The sequence below is a fragment of the Geotrypetes seraphini genome, chromosome 1 (genome assembly GCF_902459505.1).
Source record: "Geotrypetes seraphini chromosome 1, aGeoSer1.1, whole genome shotgun sequence".
Lineage (NCBI taxonomy): Eukaryota > Metazoa > Chordata > Amphibia > Gymnophiona > Dermophiidae > Geotrypetes > Geotrypetes seraphini.
Window position 1 is genome coordinate 293,713,825 of NC_047084.1, and position 22,338 is coordinate 293,736,162.

The 22,338-nt window shown below is 38.5% G+C and overlaps 1 protein-coding gene across 6 annotated transcripts in view; it reads right to left on the minus strand.

Moving 5' to 3' along the window:
• Window positions 1–22,338, minus strand: part of SFXN5 (sideroflexin 5) — a 534,682-nt gene that overhangs the window by 159,990 nt on the left and 352,354 nt on the right. For all 6 annotated transcript variants that reach the window (XM_033953624.1, XM_033953617.1, XM_033953601.1 and 3 more), the window contains one exon: window positions 17,321–17,438. In XM_033953624.1, the coding sequence (XP_033809515.1) occupies window positions 17,321–17,438 (118 nt within the window). The remainder of the gene's footprint in view (window positions 1–17,320; window positions 17,439–22,338) is intronic.

Sequence of the window (22,338 nt, forward strand, 5' to 3'; positions counted from 1 at the left end):
ATAGCTACAGATGCAGAATTTCTGGATAAAATGAAATACAGGTACACTATATTTTGTTTGCACAGTGATAGCCCAGTGTTAGCTCAAGTCAGGAAAGATACACCTGTCAAAATATATGAGTACATCACATCAAACTATAAAGACATTGTGTTTCTGCCTATCAATAGTTGTCTAAATGGTTTACATCTATAAATTTATGTATAAGGAAAAGGAGTGCTATGGGACCAAAGAGGGTGCAGAAAAATTTGAACTATAATAGTCTTGCTCACAGTTCCTTATCAAAACCAAAAAGTTCATATCTGTGTTTCATTCAGTTATGCCCTCCTCTGACCTACACCTAACTATATCTCTCTGCTGTACTCTGAGCATAGAGTAATACCCTTATCTTTTAGAGAGATGATCACTACTAAACCATCCAAAGTACCAGACTCATCTAATTCATTATGAATATTCTGAAAGCCAGACTTGGCAGGTGAGGTTCCAAGACCAGGTTGGGAAACATCAGCTGATACAGGATATAAACTGCTGACTTTCATACTACACAAGAACCCCACACCCTGGCAATAAAGTCAGAACCACATTTATGGACTCTATATTTGCTGAATATCACTTCTCTGCCGTTAGTGTCAGGCATTCTTTACATATGTCTTCATGTCACATCATCACTATTTTCCAACCCATTCTCTAAAAGATATCTTATGACCCTGTTGTTCTTTGTGCTGAATACAATCTCCATATTCTCAAAGAGTTTATAAGACGTGAAAAACATTCGTTCTCCAAGGCAGACAGAGTAAAAGCCCCATATTCCATGCTAAATGTGACCCAAGCTCCAGTTCTCCACACATGACATAATCCAGACCGCTATGTGCTGTACCAGTTCATTATTATTATTATTTATTCATATGGCACTCTTGAATAAAGTGCTATACAAGCACTAATTAACATTACAAAATAAATGGGAATTCAAAGTGTCATGAGGCATGGGGTACTGAGGTGGTGTGCTAAACAGATGGGTTTTCAAACTATTTTTAAATGAGGCTAGTGAAAGACATACCAGATGTAGTCCCCTTTCTCTATGTCAGGTGTGGTCCATGGCTCACGCTCCATGGCAAATGTGACCCATGTGCTAGTCCTCCACACCAGAAATGTCACACCTCTCCATCCTCCAAGCTAGATGTAACCTATGCCACACCCACATCCTTCATGACAGATGCAGAGTTTTTTCAACTAATTAGATGTAGCTCATGCCAGCCATAGGCGCAACAAACACCTTTGTCCTCCATGTCATTCTGGGATTGTTATATCCTTGAATATTTAGAGGTTTAATACATTCTCTCTTAGAAAAGATGCTGAACTGTTGGCAATTTCTGGAAATAGACACTTTTCTAAAGTTAATAATAACACAAGAACAGCATGAGAAACAATCTGAAGGATAAACAACTTTTTGGGCAATCCCTGCTGACCTGGTATGTCTGATTTATCCCTTTAAACATTGGTGTAGTGAAATTTGAGGAGGGTCATGGCTGTGACCTCCTTACAGCTCTTTTATCAAGAGCCATTTCATTAAAATCAGCCTTTTAACTGTGGACACATTTCAACCTCACCAGATCTGCTAATTATTGACAGTTGGTGAAGAGGAGATTTCACTTTTTCCTCCTGTTAAACTGCATCTAATTAGTAATTACTGGTTCACTGTCATTTTCCTGAAATAATCCCACTGCACATTGGCTTATTAACCTTTAGCTGTTTCTAATGTGGTCTGCCAACAAGATGAAGGCTAAAACAGATTGTAAAACACTGCACTTGTCTTTGATTTTATCCTCTTTTCTGGTTTCCTGTGACTTCTCAGAGAAGATTCTTCTTACTCATTTACCTCTCTTGACAAATGATAGCAGCTTTTCTTAATCTCATCTTCTAAACAGCTAAACTCTTTTGACTTTGCTGTCTAAGCAGGGAGGGATAATACTATGGCTAGTGGCACATACCGGTCAAATCTACCAAGCAACACTCTTAGAGAGTAAGACTCATCTTTTCTATTTTGTGCCAAATAGGCAAGTTACTGCTTACATTTTGAAGCAGGGTATTTATATAACATTTGTCTGTCCTTCCTTCACCCAGTCTCTATCAGGTTTCTTAAATAAGCTTTTATTTTCATCACATGTCAAAAGGAGTTCCAAAAGCCTTAAATTTCTTAACTACATTATACTCAGAATAAAATGCTATCTCCTAATTAATACTATATTGCTGTCTGTTTTCTACCGGTCTAAATCTGTGAAATTAGTAGGCTTGAAACTTCATTTGGAGTACTATATTCAGTTATGGATTGGATTTATTCAACTTGATATACCACCATTGACTAAAAGAGTTAGGTGGTTTAGAATGCATAGCATTATCAATCAGTATATAAAACAACAGCACAATAAAGCACAATCTTCAAACAATAGAAAAAAAAAATTCTAAACTTTAGCACATTTTAGAAACAGAATCCTTTTTACCAGTTTCTGAAAAATATAATAAAACAAACTAGACTGAAAACTGTCCGTTCAGAAATTCCAGAGTGCTGGACCTGCATATGAAAAGCCTCTTTTTCTGGCAGATATTAATTTAACTGCTTGTAATCCAGGCAACCGAAGTAAATTTCTTTGAAGTGATCGCAATGATCTCACAGAGACATGCTTAATGAGGTTTTTTTTGAAAGATTTTCAGGTTGGTTCAAATTCAAAGCTTTAAAGACCAAGCACAAGAGCTTAAAATCAATGCACTAATAAGCTGAGTAGCCTTATTCTACCCCAGCTGCAAACGCTGTAAAATGACTTTATTGGATCCAGAAAAAAAGTGAATTGCAGTAGTCCAGTCTGCTAGTAATAAAAGCATGGACTAACTGTGATAGATTCTCTCTAGTCAAAATTGACCTCAACTTATGCAGCATACGAAGATAATAAGAACAAACTTCAACAACATGACTGATCTGTGGTTTACAACTCAAGTCACTGTCACATCACACTCCCAATGTAGTGATCATTTTAGAAAGAGGTAAAATTTGACTACAAATTCTAGGCAGAAAACTTAGGCAGAAGACCTCTCTTTTTACAAGAGCCACACGGCAGTGGTTTTCTCAACCCACACCTTCAAAAAGATATAAACAGAATTGCATTGGTCCACAGAGAGCCTACTAAAATTGTCAATGATCATATAGTGTATAGAAACAAAGATTTCAATATATTACTTTGGAAGAAAGGTGGGAGAGGGAAGATATAATATAGGCATTTAAATACTTCTATGGTATAAATCCACAGGAAGAGGGCCTCTTTGATTAAGGAAAGCTAAGGAAGGAGGGGACATAAAATGTAGGTGAGAAAGGACAGATTCAGAAGTAATCTAAGGAAATATTTCTTTATAGAAGGGTGATGGATGCATGGAATAACCTTCCAGTGGAGGAGGTGTAGATAAGGACTATATATGAATTCAAGAAATCATGGGGCAGACATGGATTATTTCTAAGGGAGAGGAAGAGATTGTAGCTGGCATGGATGGGGAGATGGAGAGACAATGTGGTCTTTATCTGCCATCATTTTCTATGTTTCTGTGTAAAGGAAGGTCTTTTAAACAGAAGTATTGAACTTTTATCAAAGTTGAGAAAAAACTTTCCTAAGTATGTGGGGTTAAAAAATCCCTTGTTGCCGAGTTACAACAATTTAGAAGATCAAAAGGAACACTAGGAATATCCTAGAACTGGACACTAAAAACATGTTACATTATCATCATTATTTTCAAAGTAAATACCAGTGTATGAAGATATATGGAGGTAATCTTTCCTTCTTTCCTCTTTTCCTCCTCCATACTCACTACATGTTCATCTGATTCCATTCCCATTCACCAACTAAGCTCTATCTCCCTTACTGTCATCCTTTATATCCTCAACCTATCACATTCCACAACTGTTGCTGATGCTTTCAAACATGTCGTGGTTACATTAATCTTCCAGAAAACTTAACTGGACACTACCTGCCCTTTCAACTATTGTGTCATCCTCCTTCCTTTCTTATCCAAGCTATTTAAGCATGCTGTTCACTGTTACTATTCTGATTTTCTTTCATCTTAAACTATTCTTGATCCACTCCAATCTTGCTTTTGTCCTTTATGTTCTATAAAAGCAACCCTTTTCAAAGTCTCATGTTACCTGATCCTGGCCAGGTCCCAGAGCCTTTACTGAATTCTTATGCTTCTTTATCTCTGTGCTGCTTTTGACTTTGCTAACTATCATCTGCTCACTTGGATTTTGAGGGCTCTTTTATGTTTGCTTTTCTGCTTATCTCTCCCATTACATTTTTATTGTATGCTCTGGTAGATCCTCTTCTACTGCTATCCCACTATCAGGCATAAATCTCAGGGCTCACTCATGGAACCTCTTCTCTATATATATTTGTTCTCTTGATGCTCTGATCTTTTCCCATGGTTTTGGGTATCAACTTCATGCTGATGACTTCCATAGCTACCTCTCTATACCAGAAATTTCATCATGCCCAAATCTCAGCCTGCTTGCACTGTTGCTTTGATGTCCCACTACCATCAAAATTGAACACAGCCAAGATGACACTTCTTTTCTTTCACTATATATATATAATCCCGAGTGGTATAGAATACAATATCAAATATAAATAGTAAACTCCACTCAATAGGAGAAGTGCACTATACAGGAAAAGGCCTCAGAGATGGAGCCTACGCACAGTCATAGACTGGGAAATTCAGCGTAGCTTATCATCTCCTAGCTCTAATCATTGGCCTAAAAACCACTGGTACTAAGTTCCTGTGCAGTCTGAATCCTAATGTGAGCTTGCCTTCCTTTTTATGGGCCAGCAAACTATGTGAAAATGTTACAATAAGAAATTTAAAGACTAAGTTGACACCTCATTGCTCCTGACCTATACTTTAATTCAGTCCATAACTGGTCCTTGATGCACATCTAGGATTTGCACTAGGAAACTTTGCAGTCAACTGGAAGCAAACATATAATGACAAAGATGTAATGTCATTTTTTTTAATATAAAGTTTTACCATTTTGGGGGTGCAAATATCTCTATTGTGCAGTTTTAATTTTTTTATTTTTATATATCATTTGAAAGGGCATCATTTTTGCTGAAAAAAAACCCCATCATTTCATATTTGGACCTTGCCTTGCTTTTGTCAGAATTAAGATCCTAAAGACATGTATCATTTGCATGTGCAGATACACTATATTATACAGAACCATCTTTAGCGCCCTATTGTATAACATGTAAATGAGCTAGAGATGTGAGATTTTACAATGCAGCTAAGCTTGTTGTGCTTACCATGCTTTAAGCTTATGACACATCTTTGCTCAGACATATTTTCATAAATTAGTCATCAAAGTTGGCACGTTGGTGCTTGAAGATGAAATAGTGGCTGGCCAGATTATAAATTTTGCCAACTCATTCTAAATTAAAATCATCTAAGGATAACTGCCAAGTTTCTAAGGTATCCCCCCAATTTGTGTGAACCTATTGCTTAAATACAATATCAGGGTCACTTTCTTTAAAATAATCAGCAAGATATTCCTCCAGAGGAATCCTCCCAGGGCATTTTTTTTCACTGCTGAAACATGCTGTCTTTTGAGTTGATATCACAGTTTTGCTCAAAAGCAATTTATAGTCATCTGGAAGTAAAATAGCAAAAAGCATAAGTTTCACATTTTGATGAATTGTACAGACGCAGACTGAACGAATTCCTGATAAAATGACTTTGCTACTTTTTCACCATTAATCTTCACAAAAACATAATCCTTTTTGCCTGGGCATATCCTAGAAACTTCATCATTTTAGTAAAAATCTAGGACTTTTTGCTTAACTTGCTCAGCAAGTATTTTCCCTTGTTTTGCTGTTGGAACAACAAGAATACCATCTTCCTGGCTCTTTTTACAATTCCGGTTGAGACACTGAATTGTTTCACAATTTTTTCAATGCTCCTATTATTTGGGGCCAAGGTCAGAATTTGGGTTTTTTTTTTCCTTATTGTTGAATAGTTCCAACTTTTGCTTCAGTTACTTCAGCAAAAGGACACAGTCAGTACAATTTTCACTTTTATCACTTGCTGGTTCTTGTTCAACATCAGCAGGAGTAAAGCCACTAACAGCTGCAATTTGATTAGCAATGGCCCCTGGCTTCACTGAATTTGCACTTGGCATAGCTCAAATAAGTTTGCCTTTTAACCTGTTGAATTTTTAAAGGGGAAATGCCGAGAGGTGTAAAGCTGGCATTGAGATTTTCAACTGTATTAATGGGGTCATCACTTCCGGAATCATATTGAGAACCTTCCATTTCTTCTAACTTTGCATTAAGGTCTTGCCTACAACATGGGCAAAGTTTCTGGCCTGGTTTAGTCTTGTTTAGTAATAGCTTTTAAATGATCATCTATAGCAGGGGGTCTCAAAGTCCCTCCTTGAGGACCGCAATCCAGTCGGGTTTTCAGGATTTCCCCAATGAATATGCATGAGATCTATGTGCATGCACTGCTTTCAATGCATATTCATTGGGGAAATCCTGAAAACCCGACTGGATTGCGGCCCCCAAGGAGGGACTTTGAGATCCCTGATCTATAGCAAGGCCAATTGACTGTGGACCTTTGATATTTCTGGGATTCTGCTTCCTGAAGGGATTACAGAAGGATTTCTGTAGAAATTCAAATTTGATCAAAATCAAATCTTCATGGTAAGAACAAATACTAGATTCCACAGATAAATTCAAAAGTCCAGCACATCTTTTTATTAATTCTTGATCTTCTGAAGAGAAATTGTTGATGGACTTTAAGCCACTTTGGCCAGAATAAAAACCTGATGGTTTGTGTCATTCAAAATCATCATAAATCCCAATATGGCAAGGACCTAGTTTGTTGTTAACCTCCATAAGATAGAATAAATGGTCACCTAAAGATAACAATAATAAAAGAAATGTGAAATAAATCAAGAAAAACTTTTAAGAACACAAGAAAACAGAAGCAATGTCTAATAAACAATAGGAAAAAACCTAACTATTTGTAGAAAGGAATAGATGGAACTAGGATGCCTAAGTCTATTTGTTTATATCACACAGTTCAGCACTGTCAGTTTACTATCCAACCCGTAAGTTCCCCTAGGATTCTATCCAGTTATCTCTCCTCTGTAAAAAAAAAAAAAAAAATTGTATCTTCACTGGAAAATGTCCAGTCAAATCTTTTGTAATCCGCCTTGAACTGCAAAGTATAGGCGGAATAGAAATCCGTAATGTAATGTAATGTAAGTCATAGTTTCATCACGATAAATGATACATCAGGATGGACCAGGACCTGTCCATCAAGGCAGTCATTGTACCATAAAGGGCACAATGATGTCACAGACCAGGGCATGTTCCAAATATCTCTTTGGGACCTATTTCTGACCAAAGCAAGGCCAAGTCCATGATGAAACAGGGTGACTTTTATAGCAAAAAAGATGTTCTTTCACATGATATTAAAAATTAAAACTATACAATAGAGATATTTGCACCCAAAAAATGGCAAATACTTGTATAAAAAAATGAAATCACATCTTTGCCAGTATATCTTTGCTTCCAGCTGGCTGCAAAGCCTCCTAGTGCAAATCCTAGACCACGATTATTGGTTGAGTTATGGCTGATTGAGGCTTTAAATTTAAATATTTTCACATAGGTTGTTGGTCCATAAAAAGGGAGGCAAACTCATGTTAATTTCCAAACTTTGCATAGGAACTTGGGGGGGAATTCTATAAATGGTTTCAAAAGTGTAGGTGCCTAAATCAATGAAAATCAATTTTAAAATTAGAGTTAATGACATCATTAATAAGCTTTAACAAACTCATAATGATAAAAAATAAAAATTAATTGGGTGGTAGGCACATACACCCAGGTGCCTACAACCATGTAGGCGTGGTTGGGGAGCAGTTCGGAGGCATTTCTTTTTTTTAAGTTAGGCATAGTAGGTGTCTCTAACAGAATCACACTTACATTACACCTTGGCCTACATTAGAGACATCTACAATGTAGGTGTGATTCTCTTAGAGATGCCTAACACATGATTGATATGTCTAGATCAGTGGTTCCCAACCATGTCCTAGAGCAGTGTTTTTCAACCTTTTTACACCTATGGACCGGCAGAAATAAAAGAATTATTCTGTGGACCGAAATCGGTCCATGGACCGGCGGTTGAAGACCACTGGGCTAAGTCGTGGGCCAGACCCCACCCATCTCTACCCAATCTCCACCCCAGACCCCGCCCCATAATAGTACTAATTGCACCTTGCACGTACCGTGCCTCATCTGGAAGCCTTCCCTCTGACGTTGCAACATCAGAAAGAAGGCTTCCGGTTCAGGTGCAGGATGCCCATAGGAGCCACTGCCCGTGGCTTTGTGCACTGAAGGAGTTTGCTCGAAGATAACACCGCATTGATCGCACCATGGACTGGCAGTTGAAGTACACTGTTTTGGGCCTAATGCATGTGCTGGCCCTGTAGACCGGCAGGAATTTTCTGTGGACCAGCACTGATCCATGGACCGGTGGTTGAAGAACACTGTCCTAGAGGACCACTAGGCCAGTCGGGGTTTTAGGATAGCCCTAATGAATATGCATAGAGCAGATTTGCATGCCTGACACCTCCATTATATGCAGATCTCTCTCATGCATATTCATTAGGGCTATCCTGAAAACCCGACTGGCCTGGTGGTCCTCCAGGACAGAGTTGGGAACCACTGGTCTAGATGGCTACATTATAGGCACCTACAAATGCAGGCGCCATTAACAGAATCTGGCCCTGAGTACCAAGGGCTATACTAATCCAAAACATTTCAGTCCCCTGACAGGTTTTGTAGGGCTGCAAGTAGCTGTTTTGTGTTATGCGGAGCATGGCACTCTGAAGGTGACCTCCATTCAGCTGCCTATAAGTATTTAATCAACAGATATCATCGTCATAAAATTTTATTCAATTTGGAGAAGGTCAAGAATGGACCCCTGGTCAACTTGATACAAAATGACTCAAATGCTAGTTCAAATAAATAGGTCTTCAGAGAGGCTCTAAATGAAATAGGAGATTCTTCTTTTTTAAGGTATTGAAGCAAAGAGTTCCAAAGTGCAGGAGCCACTAAATAAAATGAACTCGATCTTGTTGACTCCCAACAAGCTTTAAATGGATAGGGCAGAACTAACCTATTGTCCATAAGAGTGTAAGGCATGAAGAGGAGGAGTGTAAGGTATTATCACAAAAGATAGATATGCAGGCTTTTTAATATAATATGTTTTATGTGTAAGGAATAAGATTTTGAATTTTATCCTAAACTCAATTGGAAGCTAATGTTGCTATTTAAGAAGAGGCTTAACATGGTCATGTCGTGTTGCCTGACATAAAAGCCTTGCTGCAATATTCTGAAGGCTTGCAACTGTTTTAGGTTGTGTGCTGTGATGCCTGTATATGTCAAATTACAGTAATCGTAACACATATTAATGTAAGCAAAAATCAAAGCCTGAAGAGAAGTCATATCTAAACAATTACAGATGGCTCTTGTGTAAAAAATAGAAACCTCTTTTAATTATAGATGAAATCTGTATGGAAAAAGAAAGCGCTGAATCAAAGATAATGCCTAAATATCTAACTGTAACAGGCGAAATCAATTTATCAAAGAGAATTGGATTGAGAGAAGGAATAGATTGTGAGTCAGTGACCTGGGATGTCACTGTGTTCTCAGGATTAAGTACCACTCGATGATCTTGTAGCCATCCCTACTACATGCTATTTCTCAAAGACAAATCTGTAATGGTTATAAATCAATAGCTTCTCTATTAGTATAGTGCAAAAGTAAAAAATCATCTGCAAAACATAATTTTATTAACTACTTGGGCATCTACAAGGGTAGTTCTATAATCTGTGTGCACGCTCTGACCCACCTGTACCCTCCATACCCCCTTGTAGTTGCATGCACTGGATTTTGCATGTGTAATTTATAGAATTCCGATAATTGGCAGTTACATTACATTAGTGACTTCTATTCTGCCAAAACCTTGTAGTTCTTGGCGGATTACAAATGAGGATAATTGGACATTTCCAGGAAAATTACAGGTTAGGGTGCTAATTATATGGTTGAGACTTTGCTGGGAAATTTACAAGACTGGGAGTAGTTAAGGAGATGTATTAGTTTGTCTTGAAAAATTTTCTGAATAGCAGGGTTTTAATTTCCTTTCAGAATGTTTTGTAGTCAGTCATAGTTGTCAGTATGTTGGAGAGGTAGTGATCTAGTTTTTCTGCTTGTGTTGCTAGTAGGCAGTCATACATCTTCTTAGGGGGTGAGTAAAGGGGATCTGCGTTCTCCTTGGTCTGGTTGACTTGTTCCAATTTAGGCGATCATTTAGGTAAGTGGGGTTGGTGCCATTCATTGCTTTGAATAATAGATAATAAAATTTTAATAGTATTCGTGCTTGTGTAAGGTGCCAGTGTCTAGGTATGCGATGGTGATGTGGTCATATTTGCCTAGTAGATCAGGCTGAGGGCTGTGTTTTGTACTGTTTGTAGTTCTTTTAACATGCTTGCAGGGCATGGCAGGTAAAGGAGGTTGCAGTAGTCTAAAAGTCCCAGGACTAGGGATTGAACTATGAGACAGTATTGCTTCCTGTCGAAGAGATTTCTTATTTGTCGCAGGCTTTCAGGATAGTCTTGTTGATTTCTAGTTGCATGGTGCAGCATCTGTCTATTGTCACCCCGAAGAGTTTTAGGGTGGGCTATATCGGGTATTTGATAGCATTTATTTCTAATTCTGTTATGGTTGGGGGGTTTGTCCTTTTCTAGCAGTAGAAATTTTGTTTTGTCTATGTTCAGCTTTAGTTTATGATCTTTCATCCATTTTTTAACTGTTTCTAGTTACGCATGCAACTGTTAATTAGTGCCAATTAAAGTTAATAATTGGTTAATGCCAATTAGCAGCTAATTAAGCCATTAAGGGCCCCTTTAACAAAGTCATAGTAAAAGTTCTCCAGTGGCAAATGTCCCGGCGTGCTCTGTGCTCGAGCCAAGAGTCCTTACTACAAATACCTTCCTTCAAAGACACCAAATACAAAAGCACCAGGGCAAGAATGTTCTCGGTAATGGCACCGACATGGTGGAATGCCCTACTGAAAGAATTAAAGTTAGAAAAGAACTCCGGAAAATTCAGGAAAGGGATAAAACTATCCTTTTCTCAAACTACTTCAACTGAAATTATGAAGTTGACAGAGAGAGGAAACTAGAACTTTCAGGGATGCATGTAAATAGATTATATTTAGTTGAAATTGCCAACCTCCTTAAGAGGTAGATTTTTTTAAAAAAGTGTGTAGTATATTTAGCTACTAAACCTACATACATAGGACAACTGATTTGGTATAAACATGTGCATATAAGTAGGATGATGAATTATTGGCATAACCATGCCAGTATTAATAACTCTGTAACACCACCACAGAGCTCTGTGTATTTCAGTATAGAGCCCATGCATTGTAAAGCCTCACAACTCCTTATGGTAATATCTCTACAGAAGCTAATGTATCATAACACCTTTACAGAAGCTCATGTAGTGTAGTGCCTTTGCAGATGCTTATGTAGACTGCTCTGAATTGATTCCCCAGTCATTAGTAGCGGTATAGAAGCTCTCAATAATCATAATCAAAACCCATTCAATTCCTAAGGGCTTTTGAGCATTTGCCGTGGGAGAACCGCTACTGCCGCTTTGTAAAAGAGGCCATAAGTTACACACTTAACTTATTTATTTATTTATAAGAACTTGATATACCATAAATCAGTGAAAAATGCAACAAAGTGGTTCACAAATTAAAGGTCCAAAGAGGGCCATAATGAGTGAGAGAAGAAGAAACCCAAAAAGGAGCTAAGTGTTCCTAGCAAAGTATGTTTGATTGAAAATCCAAGTTAGAAAATAAATAAATTTTAAACTGTGTTTGAGGATTCAGTTTTGATTTCTATGGGGAGAATATTCCAAAGTTTGTGAGCAGCATACACAAATCTGGTTTCCCGAGTTATGTCTAGATGCAATTATGATATAACTTATATTATTCTAAGCATAAAATTGTGCATCAATTTATAAAATTATGAGAATGGAGCTTCTGTCATAGCCCTCTGGGCCTATTTAACAGCTTCAATAGATCTGAATATGCAAAAGGCAATGAAAAATGAAAATAAACATCCAGAATCTTTCTCTATCATTAAACTTGCATAAGCATTCCAATGAGAAGGAATGAGTGAGAATCCCAAAAACACACAGGAAAGGAAACAGATTTATAAAACAAGAAGGAAAAATATTAAGAGCTTGATTTATTTTATGGAAACTTAATTGACAGACTCAGAACTTGCCCTATTTCCATCAATGTTGTCCATCTAATTGTTGCTTTTTTTTTTTTTTTTCTATTTCAAATCATCATTATCATATGGTATAGCAGTTATCGTTTCTTCCTCTATTTCCCTTCCTTCTATGCAGACTTGCTGTGCCCTCATCTCGAAGGTCTTTCCTTCCATTTAATAGGTTTCAAGTTTTCAATTTTATTTAAAATGTGACATACCGTTTAAAATAAATTGTCTAAGCGGTGAACAATATTAAAATCCAGGGGAAGACATTAGACAACAAGACTTTACTGACTTACAAGATACAAATTGGATTAGAGGAAAATACAATTTATAATAGGAAAGAAAGAACGTAAAAGGTCAACATACTGGGAAGGGGATATGCTCTTCCTTCTAAATGCGATCTAGCGTCTACTTGTCATATGCATCTTTAAAGAGGAAGGTCTTTAAGTTATTTTTGAATTTGTCCAATGAGATTTCTTCTCAAAGGTGAGAGGGCAGGGAATTCCATATTGCTGGTGCAGTAACCGAAAATATTTTCTTTCTGGTGGTGTCACAGAATAAATGCCGTGGGGAAGGGACCACCAGAAGATGCTGGTTGCTGGATCTTAGTGCTCTAGTTGGGCAGTGTCGGATAAGAAATCTATCTATGAATACTGGAGTAAGTGTTAACTTTGTTTTGAAGATAAATAGTGATTTTATATATTATTCGATGATTAATTGGGAGCCAGTGTGATTTTATAAGCGGGGGGGGGGGGGAGGGGGTGACATGATCAAATCTGCATTATATATTAGTTTAACTGCTGTGTTTTGAATGATTTGAAGTCTTCTTATCTCTTTTTGAGAAATACCCTGATACAAGGAATTACAGTAGTCACTTTGGGATATTACCAAAGTGTGTAGTAAGATATTTAGAGAAGAGAGTTCTAATAGGTTCATAACTGAACTGATCATTCTTAGTTTGTAAAAACTTTTCCTGACCACTGCGCTTATCTGTTGGTGGAAGGATAATTCATCGTCGATGATTACTCAAAGGATCTTAGTATTGTTGGTGAATTGAAGAGAAATAAACTTGAGATAAATGGGGGCAACCAAGGATTTTATTTCTAGTGGGGGAGAAAATTATTCCATTTGATTTGTATGGGTTGAGAAAAGCATGTTTATAGTTAGCCATTTAGTGATCACTTCTTTTTTTTTTTTCTTTCTTTTTTTTAGGGGAAAGCGCGCACACAAATTTAGAATATCCTGAGGGTCATTTAGATCCTTCTCCCCTTCTCTTTTGCATTATTTACTACCACCTCCCCTTCATTTTTCCTTCAGTCTTATGTAAAGACTTTACATGTGTTTCTTTCTCCATAATGCCTAGAAGCTTCACCCTTTATTATCATGAGAGATTTCAACATTCGTGCTTCCAGTCCATAAAAGTTTTGGTTGATAATGAAAGTAAATGGTTTACAAATGATTTACTTAAATTAAAGCAGCTGTTCAGGCAACAGGATCAGAAATGGTATAAAGTGAAATTAGCTGTAAATAGAATTTCCCACTGAAACGCAGTCAATGAGTATAAATGCACGACAATAAAATCTAAAAATGAATGTTATTTCTCTTTAGAAGAGTGAGATAAGTTAGACCTGCAAAAACTTTATGTGGTTAATCAACTAAGTGATGTAACATTGATAACGACATCAGATAGAAACATGACGGCAGTTAAAGGCCAAGTGACCCATCCAGTCAGCCCAGCAGGAGGGATGGCCAGGCCCTTCTGCCAGAAACCCCCACTCCCTCAAGACATCACCCAGCACCCCGACCCCCCAGCCCACCCGGACCCCACAAGTTCATTTTTTAGTTGGCTGACCAGAGGGATGCTTACTCCCTCCGGCCAGCAGGTCCACCTTAACTGAATGTATCGTGGGATGCACTGGGGAGGGGCCTGAGGCTCTGATTGGCCCATGCACTTAAGACCCCTCCCATAGGAGCAGCCTTAGGTGCCTGGGCTAACCGGAATCATAGGCCTCGCTCTCAGTGCATTTGGAATGCACTGGGAGTGGCCTAGAATTCTGATTGGCCAGATCCCTTAGGCCACTCCCATAATATCCCTGCCTGATACTTCAACTTTTCATAATACCTCCCGCTCTATTTCATATCTCCCTTCTCCTAAACCTCCTTGCATGCCCATTTGGTCATGTTCTCTTTCACATGTGGCTTCAGACTGGTGTAATGATTTAGGGTGATATTCTTTAGGGACAGAAATTCTAGCATGCGAGCTCTTCTCACCTTACTGTTTTCTGTTAATATGTCATTGGTTATCATTGTGCAATCATCTGCTTTCCCTATATTGCCTGTCGTAGTATTTTTGAAGTTATTGTTATTTTTGTCCACTCTCACATTTCAGTTGTATACCACCTTGCTACTTTTTGACTGATAGGTGGTACAACAAATGTTACTATATGAATAAAATAATGTCTTCCTGCTCTACATTTGACTGGCATTTACAATCAGGAGAAAACATGCATCTTTACCCTTGAATTCTCATTGTGTAAAAGGACTCCTTGATAGTTTCTTATTCTTCCACTTCAAAACACTACTTTCTAAATAAGTTTAAACTTAAAGCATTTATAAAATTGCTAATATATTGTCATTAATAATAACAATAAAAAATAACCTGATTTTATTTTCTTTTGTATATGTCCCCTTTCCCGAGGGGCTTTATTTCATCTTGTCTCCTCTCTCCAGGTAGTGGACTGTATTAGAAGATTTATTATGGATGTTTAAATTTCAGTTCTTAGTTTATGTTATGACTAAGAGAGTATTATATTTCTGTATTTGCCTTAAACATCTTTATATATAGGATGTATTAAAATGATAAATAAATAATAATAAAAAAAAATAACCTGATTAGTCAATCTTCTGTGTATTTAGTAAAATCACAACAAAACTTTGACAAAACATCCTTACTATATAAAGTTGACTATCCTCCTCTTTTACTAAGCTGCAGTAGCGTTTTTAGCGCACGCTGCCCCCCCCCCCCCCGCACTAAGCGCCAAGAACTAACGCTAGCTCAATGGTAGCGTTAGCGTCTAGCATGTGCGGCAATGCAGCGCGTGCTAAGCGTGCACTAAAACCGCTAGCGCAGCTTAGTAAAAGGAGCCCTATGTTTAATTGCTAAGATTATTTTTCACAGACAAGGTCTCACCCTTGAATGTCTGGGGCCTGCATTAATTTGTGGAGGAAGAGATGAGAGGAAGCTACATTAGCTACACATCTCTAATACCATCTGTGCTGTACCTGTTTAATGCCGTCCTTATCTATTCAATTAAAGTAGTGTAACCATGGTAACTCAGATAGACAAAAAGTTTTTTTCTTTTAATATACACATACAGCAATATTCATGTGAACTTTAGTACCTTGAAAAATTTAAATTTCTTAAAAATAATATCATTTTCTATGTTTTTTCATGTGGTTATGATCATTGGTAGTTCATATTAAGAGTTGCAGCCAACAAATATTTATGTTGTTTCATTTCCAATGACATGGGAATTTTCATTGTGTTTATTTTTTTTTTTTTTCTTTAGTTTTTCATTACAGGGGCAATATTGCTAATAGTATGCACGTTTTTAGGAAGAATGTGCACTGTTAACAAAATATGAAAAATATCTTTCATGAATATTTATTGTGGATATCCTGAAAACCTGACTGATTGAGTAGCCCCTAGACACTGCTCAAATAGCATCTCTGTGCACAAGCAGCTCACTTATGCCATGTCATACATACGTGCAACATGTCATGCACGGAACTGACATTACTCTGTTAAGTTACTCATGTAAATGCAAGACACGCCCATGTTCTGTCCTTGCTTCGCCCATATTTATACCCTCATGCAGTTACGTGCCAATACACTTACATACTAATTTATAGTATATAATGCACTTACATGCATAAGGACCCCTTTCCTGTGCACTTATGCAGGCAAGGTGAGTATAACTACATGCCCACAGTTACAGAATTGGCATTTCAGTGTACTGATAAAAATCTAAATACAGAGCTACCAAGTTAACCAGTTCCAGACCTACGAGTTGATGTCATCCCAGATACCTCTTCATTGCCCCAGGTACACAACCAAACAAAAAAACACAAACCTTAGATTGTGAGCCCACTATGGACAAAGAAAGTACCTGTACTTAATATGTAAACTGCTTTTGTTGTACCACAGAAAGGCAATATATCAAATATATGACATTACCTACATCTGACTATTCCTTTTTGGATACATTAGGAAATGTCAGCAGTGATTTTAATGGTTAGGACAAGGGACTACAAATACCACACTGCTTTGCCATTTAAGTATAAAATCAGGACTGACCAAAAGAAAATCTCACCCCTGGAATTGAGTAACTTGGTACTAAAATAGTAACAGTGTTACTACTGCATTTACTTTGTCTATAACTCACACCCCATTCTCATACCCCCCAATTAAGGAGGTCAAACGGAAAAAACTATATGATGGCCTCCTGGCCACTCAAACAGCCAAATTAGACAACCAAATCGCCAATCTACAGACGGCATCCCTCGACTACCAGACTTTTAGAAAAGAAATAAAGACCATACTCTTCAAGAAAACTCAGAAAAAAGAAATAATACCGCAAGTCTCAAACTCCACCTATCACTAAAGCCAACTACCCCAAACAAATAACCTTACCCATTTCTCACTCTTTTTGAAAATGACCAATTTTTTTTTTTTGTAAGTTCTTGTAATACATCTTGGATAATTCTTTTGTAATCCGCCTTGAACTGCAAGGTAATGGCGGAATAGAAATCCCTAATGTAATGTAATGTAATATATATAATTTTAGTCATATCAAAGCTGTCACATCACTCACCTTTGCTGATCTATGACAGTAGCTGATTTTCATCATTTTGTTAAAACAGAGCTAAGATTTTACTGACCTCAGACATCTGGGGGAAAAGGCTGATAGCTAATGGAAGCGCCAACCCAAAGGCAGCAAGGCACACAAGGCTATGCACTGGAAGAACTAGTCTAGGGTGAGATCGCAGCATAGGTGTCCTACAAAAAGAAAATTTAGATTAACAGCAGACACATCTAATAAAACACATAATATCCAAACCAAGCAATCCTTTATTACTTTTTTCTCTCTATTAGTGAACTTGAAAACAATTCCTACCAGTAAAATTCAGTAAAGATGTCAGGTTTTCCTAAAACAGTAGCATGTAAAGCATTATTTTGTGTTTGACAAATGGCATGTTCAAAAAAATGTAACAACAATGGTACAGGTACAAGATCCTTTATTCGAAATTCTGCAAGCTGAAAAGCTCCAAAAGCTGAAATTTAATGCAAACTGGAAGTCATCAATATCCTTAATGTGACACATGCTGAAACCCATGCAGGTGCATGGGTTTCATCTGAACTCTGTGCAATTCAGGTCAGAGGGCTAGAAAGTGGAGAGCTGAGATTCCAGGATGGCAGTGAGAAGCAGAAAAGGTCAGAGGGTTAAAAAATGGCAGAGAGAGATACAGATTCCACCTACTTTTTGACAAATGCTTCTGAATGTGATTATAATACACGGTGCTTCTACAGTCTCTTGATTCTTGTTAACCATGCTAAACTGAGAGGTTAATGCGGTATATACGTGAATTTGTTATGTTATGAGATGCAGAAAAGAAAGTGTTTATCTCTGTCAGTAGCATGGAAAGTTGAAGTATTGAAGAAACTTAATAAAGATGTGTCTGTACAACGGTTGACTGAAGAATATGATGTGGGAACAACCACCATCTATGACTTAAAGAAACATAAAGATAAGTTGTTGAAGTTTACAGTGAGAGTGATGAACAGAAATTAATTAAAACCAGAAAAACACTGCATAGGGATTTAGACTGTGTACCGAATGAGTGAGTTCGGCAAACATATGACAATGACTGGTTTGATGATAATGAAGCAAGCCAAAAATACCATCAAGAACTAAACAATGACAGTGAGTGTAAGAATGTAAGAAGTGCCATGGTGTTAAACATCCAAAAATCTATGGTGAAAAAGCTTCTGCTGATTACAAGACAGCTGAAAGTTACATTGATGAATTTGCTAAGAGGATATTTGATGGAAACCTTGGTTCTGAACAAATTTACAATTCTCTCTACTGGCACTATGTGTTCCTAGAAAAACACTGACAACAGCTGATGAATGAGCACCATATGGTTTTAAGGAAACAAAGGACAAGGTAACTGTTCTTGCATGTACCAATGCTGTGGGCACACACAAATTAAAGTTGGCAATGATTGGAAAAAGTCAACATACCCAATGTTTGTAGGGTGTATGTCATCTGACTGTGGACTATTATGCTAACAAGAAAGTATGGGTGACCAGAGAAACATTTAGGGGTCCTTTTATCAAGCTGTAGTAGGGGTTGAATGCGCATTAAACCGCCTGCTGTGCTAGCTGCTAACGCCTGCATTAAGCAGGCATTAGTTGTTTAGCCGGCCACGGGGGTTAACGCGAGATGAAATATCTGACGCGCTAACCCCGCTAGCACGGCTTGATAAAAGGACCCCTTAGTGATTGGTTCCATAACCACTTTGTGCCAACAGCAAGAGCTCATTGTAGAGAAGCTACATAGGAAGAAAATTGTGAAGTTTTACTAGTTTTAGACATCAGCTCTGCACATCCACCTCAAGAACTTCTTGTGAAAAATAATGTTTCTGCCATTTACTTCCCACTCATTGTGACCAAGGAATTTTATATTCCATGAAGACCAGGTATAAAGACTGTTTTCTAAATTGCATGCTTCATGAAATTAACAAAGGCATACATATTCAAGAAAAATGGCCTGAACTAATGGGCTTCACACCCGTTCTTCAGCCCTAGAGCATAACGAGGAGGCTAAGCCAGAAGCTCCCACCTTCCTTCACATGCTGCACAGGAAGTGGTGCAAGGACACTCTTTGGGCGTGCAATTTGCGCAATCCTGACAAGAATTAGAGACAAAGGAGCCCGAGGATACCATCTCTGCCAGTTTTAAGGCAAAACGATATGTTTTGAAGCTTCTGAAGAACTTTGAAAAAAGATTGGGAAAAATTGAAGAAGGGCACAGTCAGAATTTTGGTGCCAAAAAACGCTTAAACGCCAAAACCTAAAATTGAAGGTAACACGCTTTAAGATGGTCTACATTACAGGTTGTGGAGGCCAGCATTTTAAACAGGTTTTAGACACATTTATAATGGGCATGGAAGCCAGTGATGAGTGATCTGATAAAAGACAAGATAAGCATGGTAGTGGTGGTAGTGATGGTGAGGGGGGGGGGGTGGGAGGTAAAATAAGGGATGTAGAATCAGCACTGGGTTGCATGTGGGAAATTATATGATGATCCACTGAAACTGGAAGAATCTCAGCTGATCACAGTGTATGAATCAGTTTGGTCTTTATTGGCTGCCATCAATTATTGGACCAATATTAAAAAAAGGTTGAGCACCTATATTTAGGCTCTTAAACTTGCCCTATTATCAGCCAAACTAAGGAGCTTAAGTTTTCAGCTGAAAATTCATCTTAATTTAGAAGCTTAAGAATTATCTATAATAATAAAACGCTAAGCGCGCATGCGCACTCTCACCGCGTGCTTCCCTGATCCCTGTTCTGTCACGCTTTGCCGGCAAGAGTGCGCATGCGCGCTAACTACGTCATCTCAGGCGGTTGAGGGAGCGAACGCGGAGTCCTGCCGTCGCCTTCTCGAGCCTCAAACGTCAGTCTCCTCCTTCCAGCCTGCCTCCAGCCTCTGCCCCTCACCATGGCAACCCCGAACTTTACGATATCCACACTCCCCCGCCATCTTTGTATCGGGCTTTGATGGCCCACTTGAGAGTGGCGAAGAAAAAGCTTTAAGATCTGTCTGCTTCTTGCGCATTGCCACCGCTCTCAGCAGATTCCCCTGAAGCAGGAGCATTGTTTTGCGTGGGTGCACGGAGATTTACCCAAACACAGCCTAAAAAAGCATCGGGGGCAGTGAAGCTACTGCTCTAGGCTGCCATGATGACATCACTTCCTCCGGCTTTGCAAGTTACCGAAAGCGTAACCAGTGCGGCTATACTCTCTCGAAGAACGCAGGGAGAGGGGAGATATGATAGAAACATTTAAGTACATCACTGGTCGCATAGAGGTGGAAGACGACGTTTTCCTTCTAAAAGGACCCTCGTCCACAAGGGGACATCCACTGAAAATCAGGGGGGGGGGGGAAATTTCATGGGGATACCAGGAAGTACTTCTTCACAGAAAGAGTGGTAGACCATTGGAACGAACTCCCGAAACAGGTGATCGTAGCCAGCAGCATACAAGATTTTAAGAATAAATGGGATGCCCATGTCGGATCCCTACGAGGGTAACATAGAGGGTCGGATCCCTACGAGGATAGCGTAGAGGAGGGCAGCTTGGGGAGGATTGATAGAGTGTAGCTTGGGGGAGGGTTGTTAGAGTGGGCAGACTTGATGGGCTATGGCCCTTTTCTGCCGTCATTTTCTATGTTTCTATGCTTCCCGTTCAAAGCTCTTTCCCAGGGGCAGCAACTGTGCAAGGTGAGGCCTGGCAGATAGGGGCCACGCTCAGCCTGTGCAGCCTCCCGGTCTCGGGGATGACTTTCTCCTGGATCTCCCAGCTCAGGGCTCAGATGTGCTGGGGGAAACCCGAGATCAGTACGAGATTTAGAAACCGAAGTACCAGGCCCTTAAGGTCATTCAGCCCCAGGGCCAGAAGGCAGGGAGAGAAGTGGCTTGCCCCACTGGAGGGGGGGGAGAGGGGATTTTGGATTTAATGCTGGCGCCTACACTAGGAACTTTCCAGCTCATGTAGCAGAAACAAAATGATATTTGGGAACCTTGACTTCCTGATTCTCAGCCTGTTTTTCCTAACTGGGGTACGAGGAAGCTAACAGGTGCAGTGAGGAAAGAGTTAAAAGGGGGCTTGGAACAAGGTCACACATACACACAAATAAGTAAATAAAAATCCAGTGAATTAGAGACAAAAAGAAATAAAGACAGACAGACAGAAAGCGGCCAAGGAGAGAGAGAGAAACAAAGAAAGACAGACCCATACATCTATTCTAGTACCAGTTAATGTAACGGGCTTAAAGACTAGTCCTTATATATTTAAGTCTGCCATTCATGTGCCTAGATTAATGGATCTAATTTGTGAGCCTAGTGCTCAAAATCAGTAAAAAGCTCTTATATTTTTTTCTCTTCACTATTTTTACTAAGCCGCAGTAGAGGTTTCAAATTTCAAGTTTATTAATATTTGATGAATCGCTAAATCTGTTTGCAAAGCGATGTACAGAATATAATAGAAAGTAAAATTATAAAAAGACAAGTCCAAAGACATTAATTTTAAAAACAAGACAAACTAGAATTGGGGGGGAAGGAGGGGAAAAGTTACAACTATTTTTTTTGGTGGAAAAACAAAGATGGGAAAAAAACAGGGAAAAGGGGTAGTTAAAAATTTTTAAATATTAAGCAAGTCTAAGATTAAGTGTTGAAAGCATCTTTAAAAAGATGAGTTTTGGGGATTTTTTAAAGGAGGAGAGATCTTTTTCATTTTTAATAAATTGTGGTAAAGAGTTCCACCATTGAGGGCCAATTACAGAAAACATGTCAGATCTTCTTGTGCCTATTATTTTCAGGGAAGGTATAGCCAGGGGCTCTAAATGCTCTGATTCTCAAATGTGTGTCGGAGCAGCATCGGATCATTTAGCGTTTCAGGCCACGGTAGAAACCTCAACTGTGGCTTAGTAAAAGAGAGAGGGGGGGGGGGTAAATCTACTACTCTTGCCACCCACTTTTGATGATTCTAAATTTAGTTAAGTGAAATTTTGAGTATAAATTTAAGTACTCAGCCTTAGTAAATTTTCTGAGAGGTCAATTTAGGAGCATAATTCTCAAAATTAGGGGCATATATCCCTTGAATATTAAGCCCTA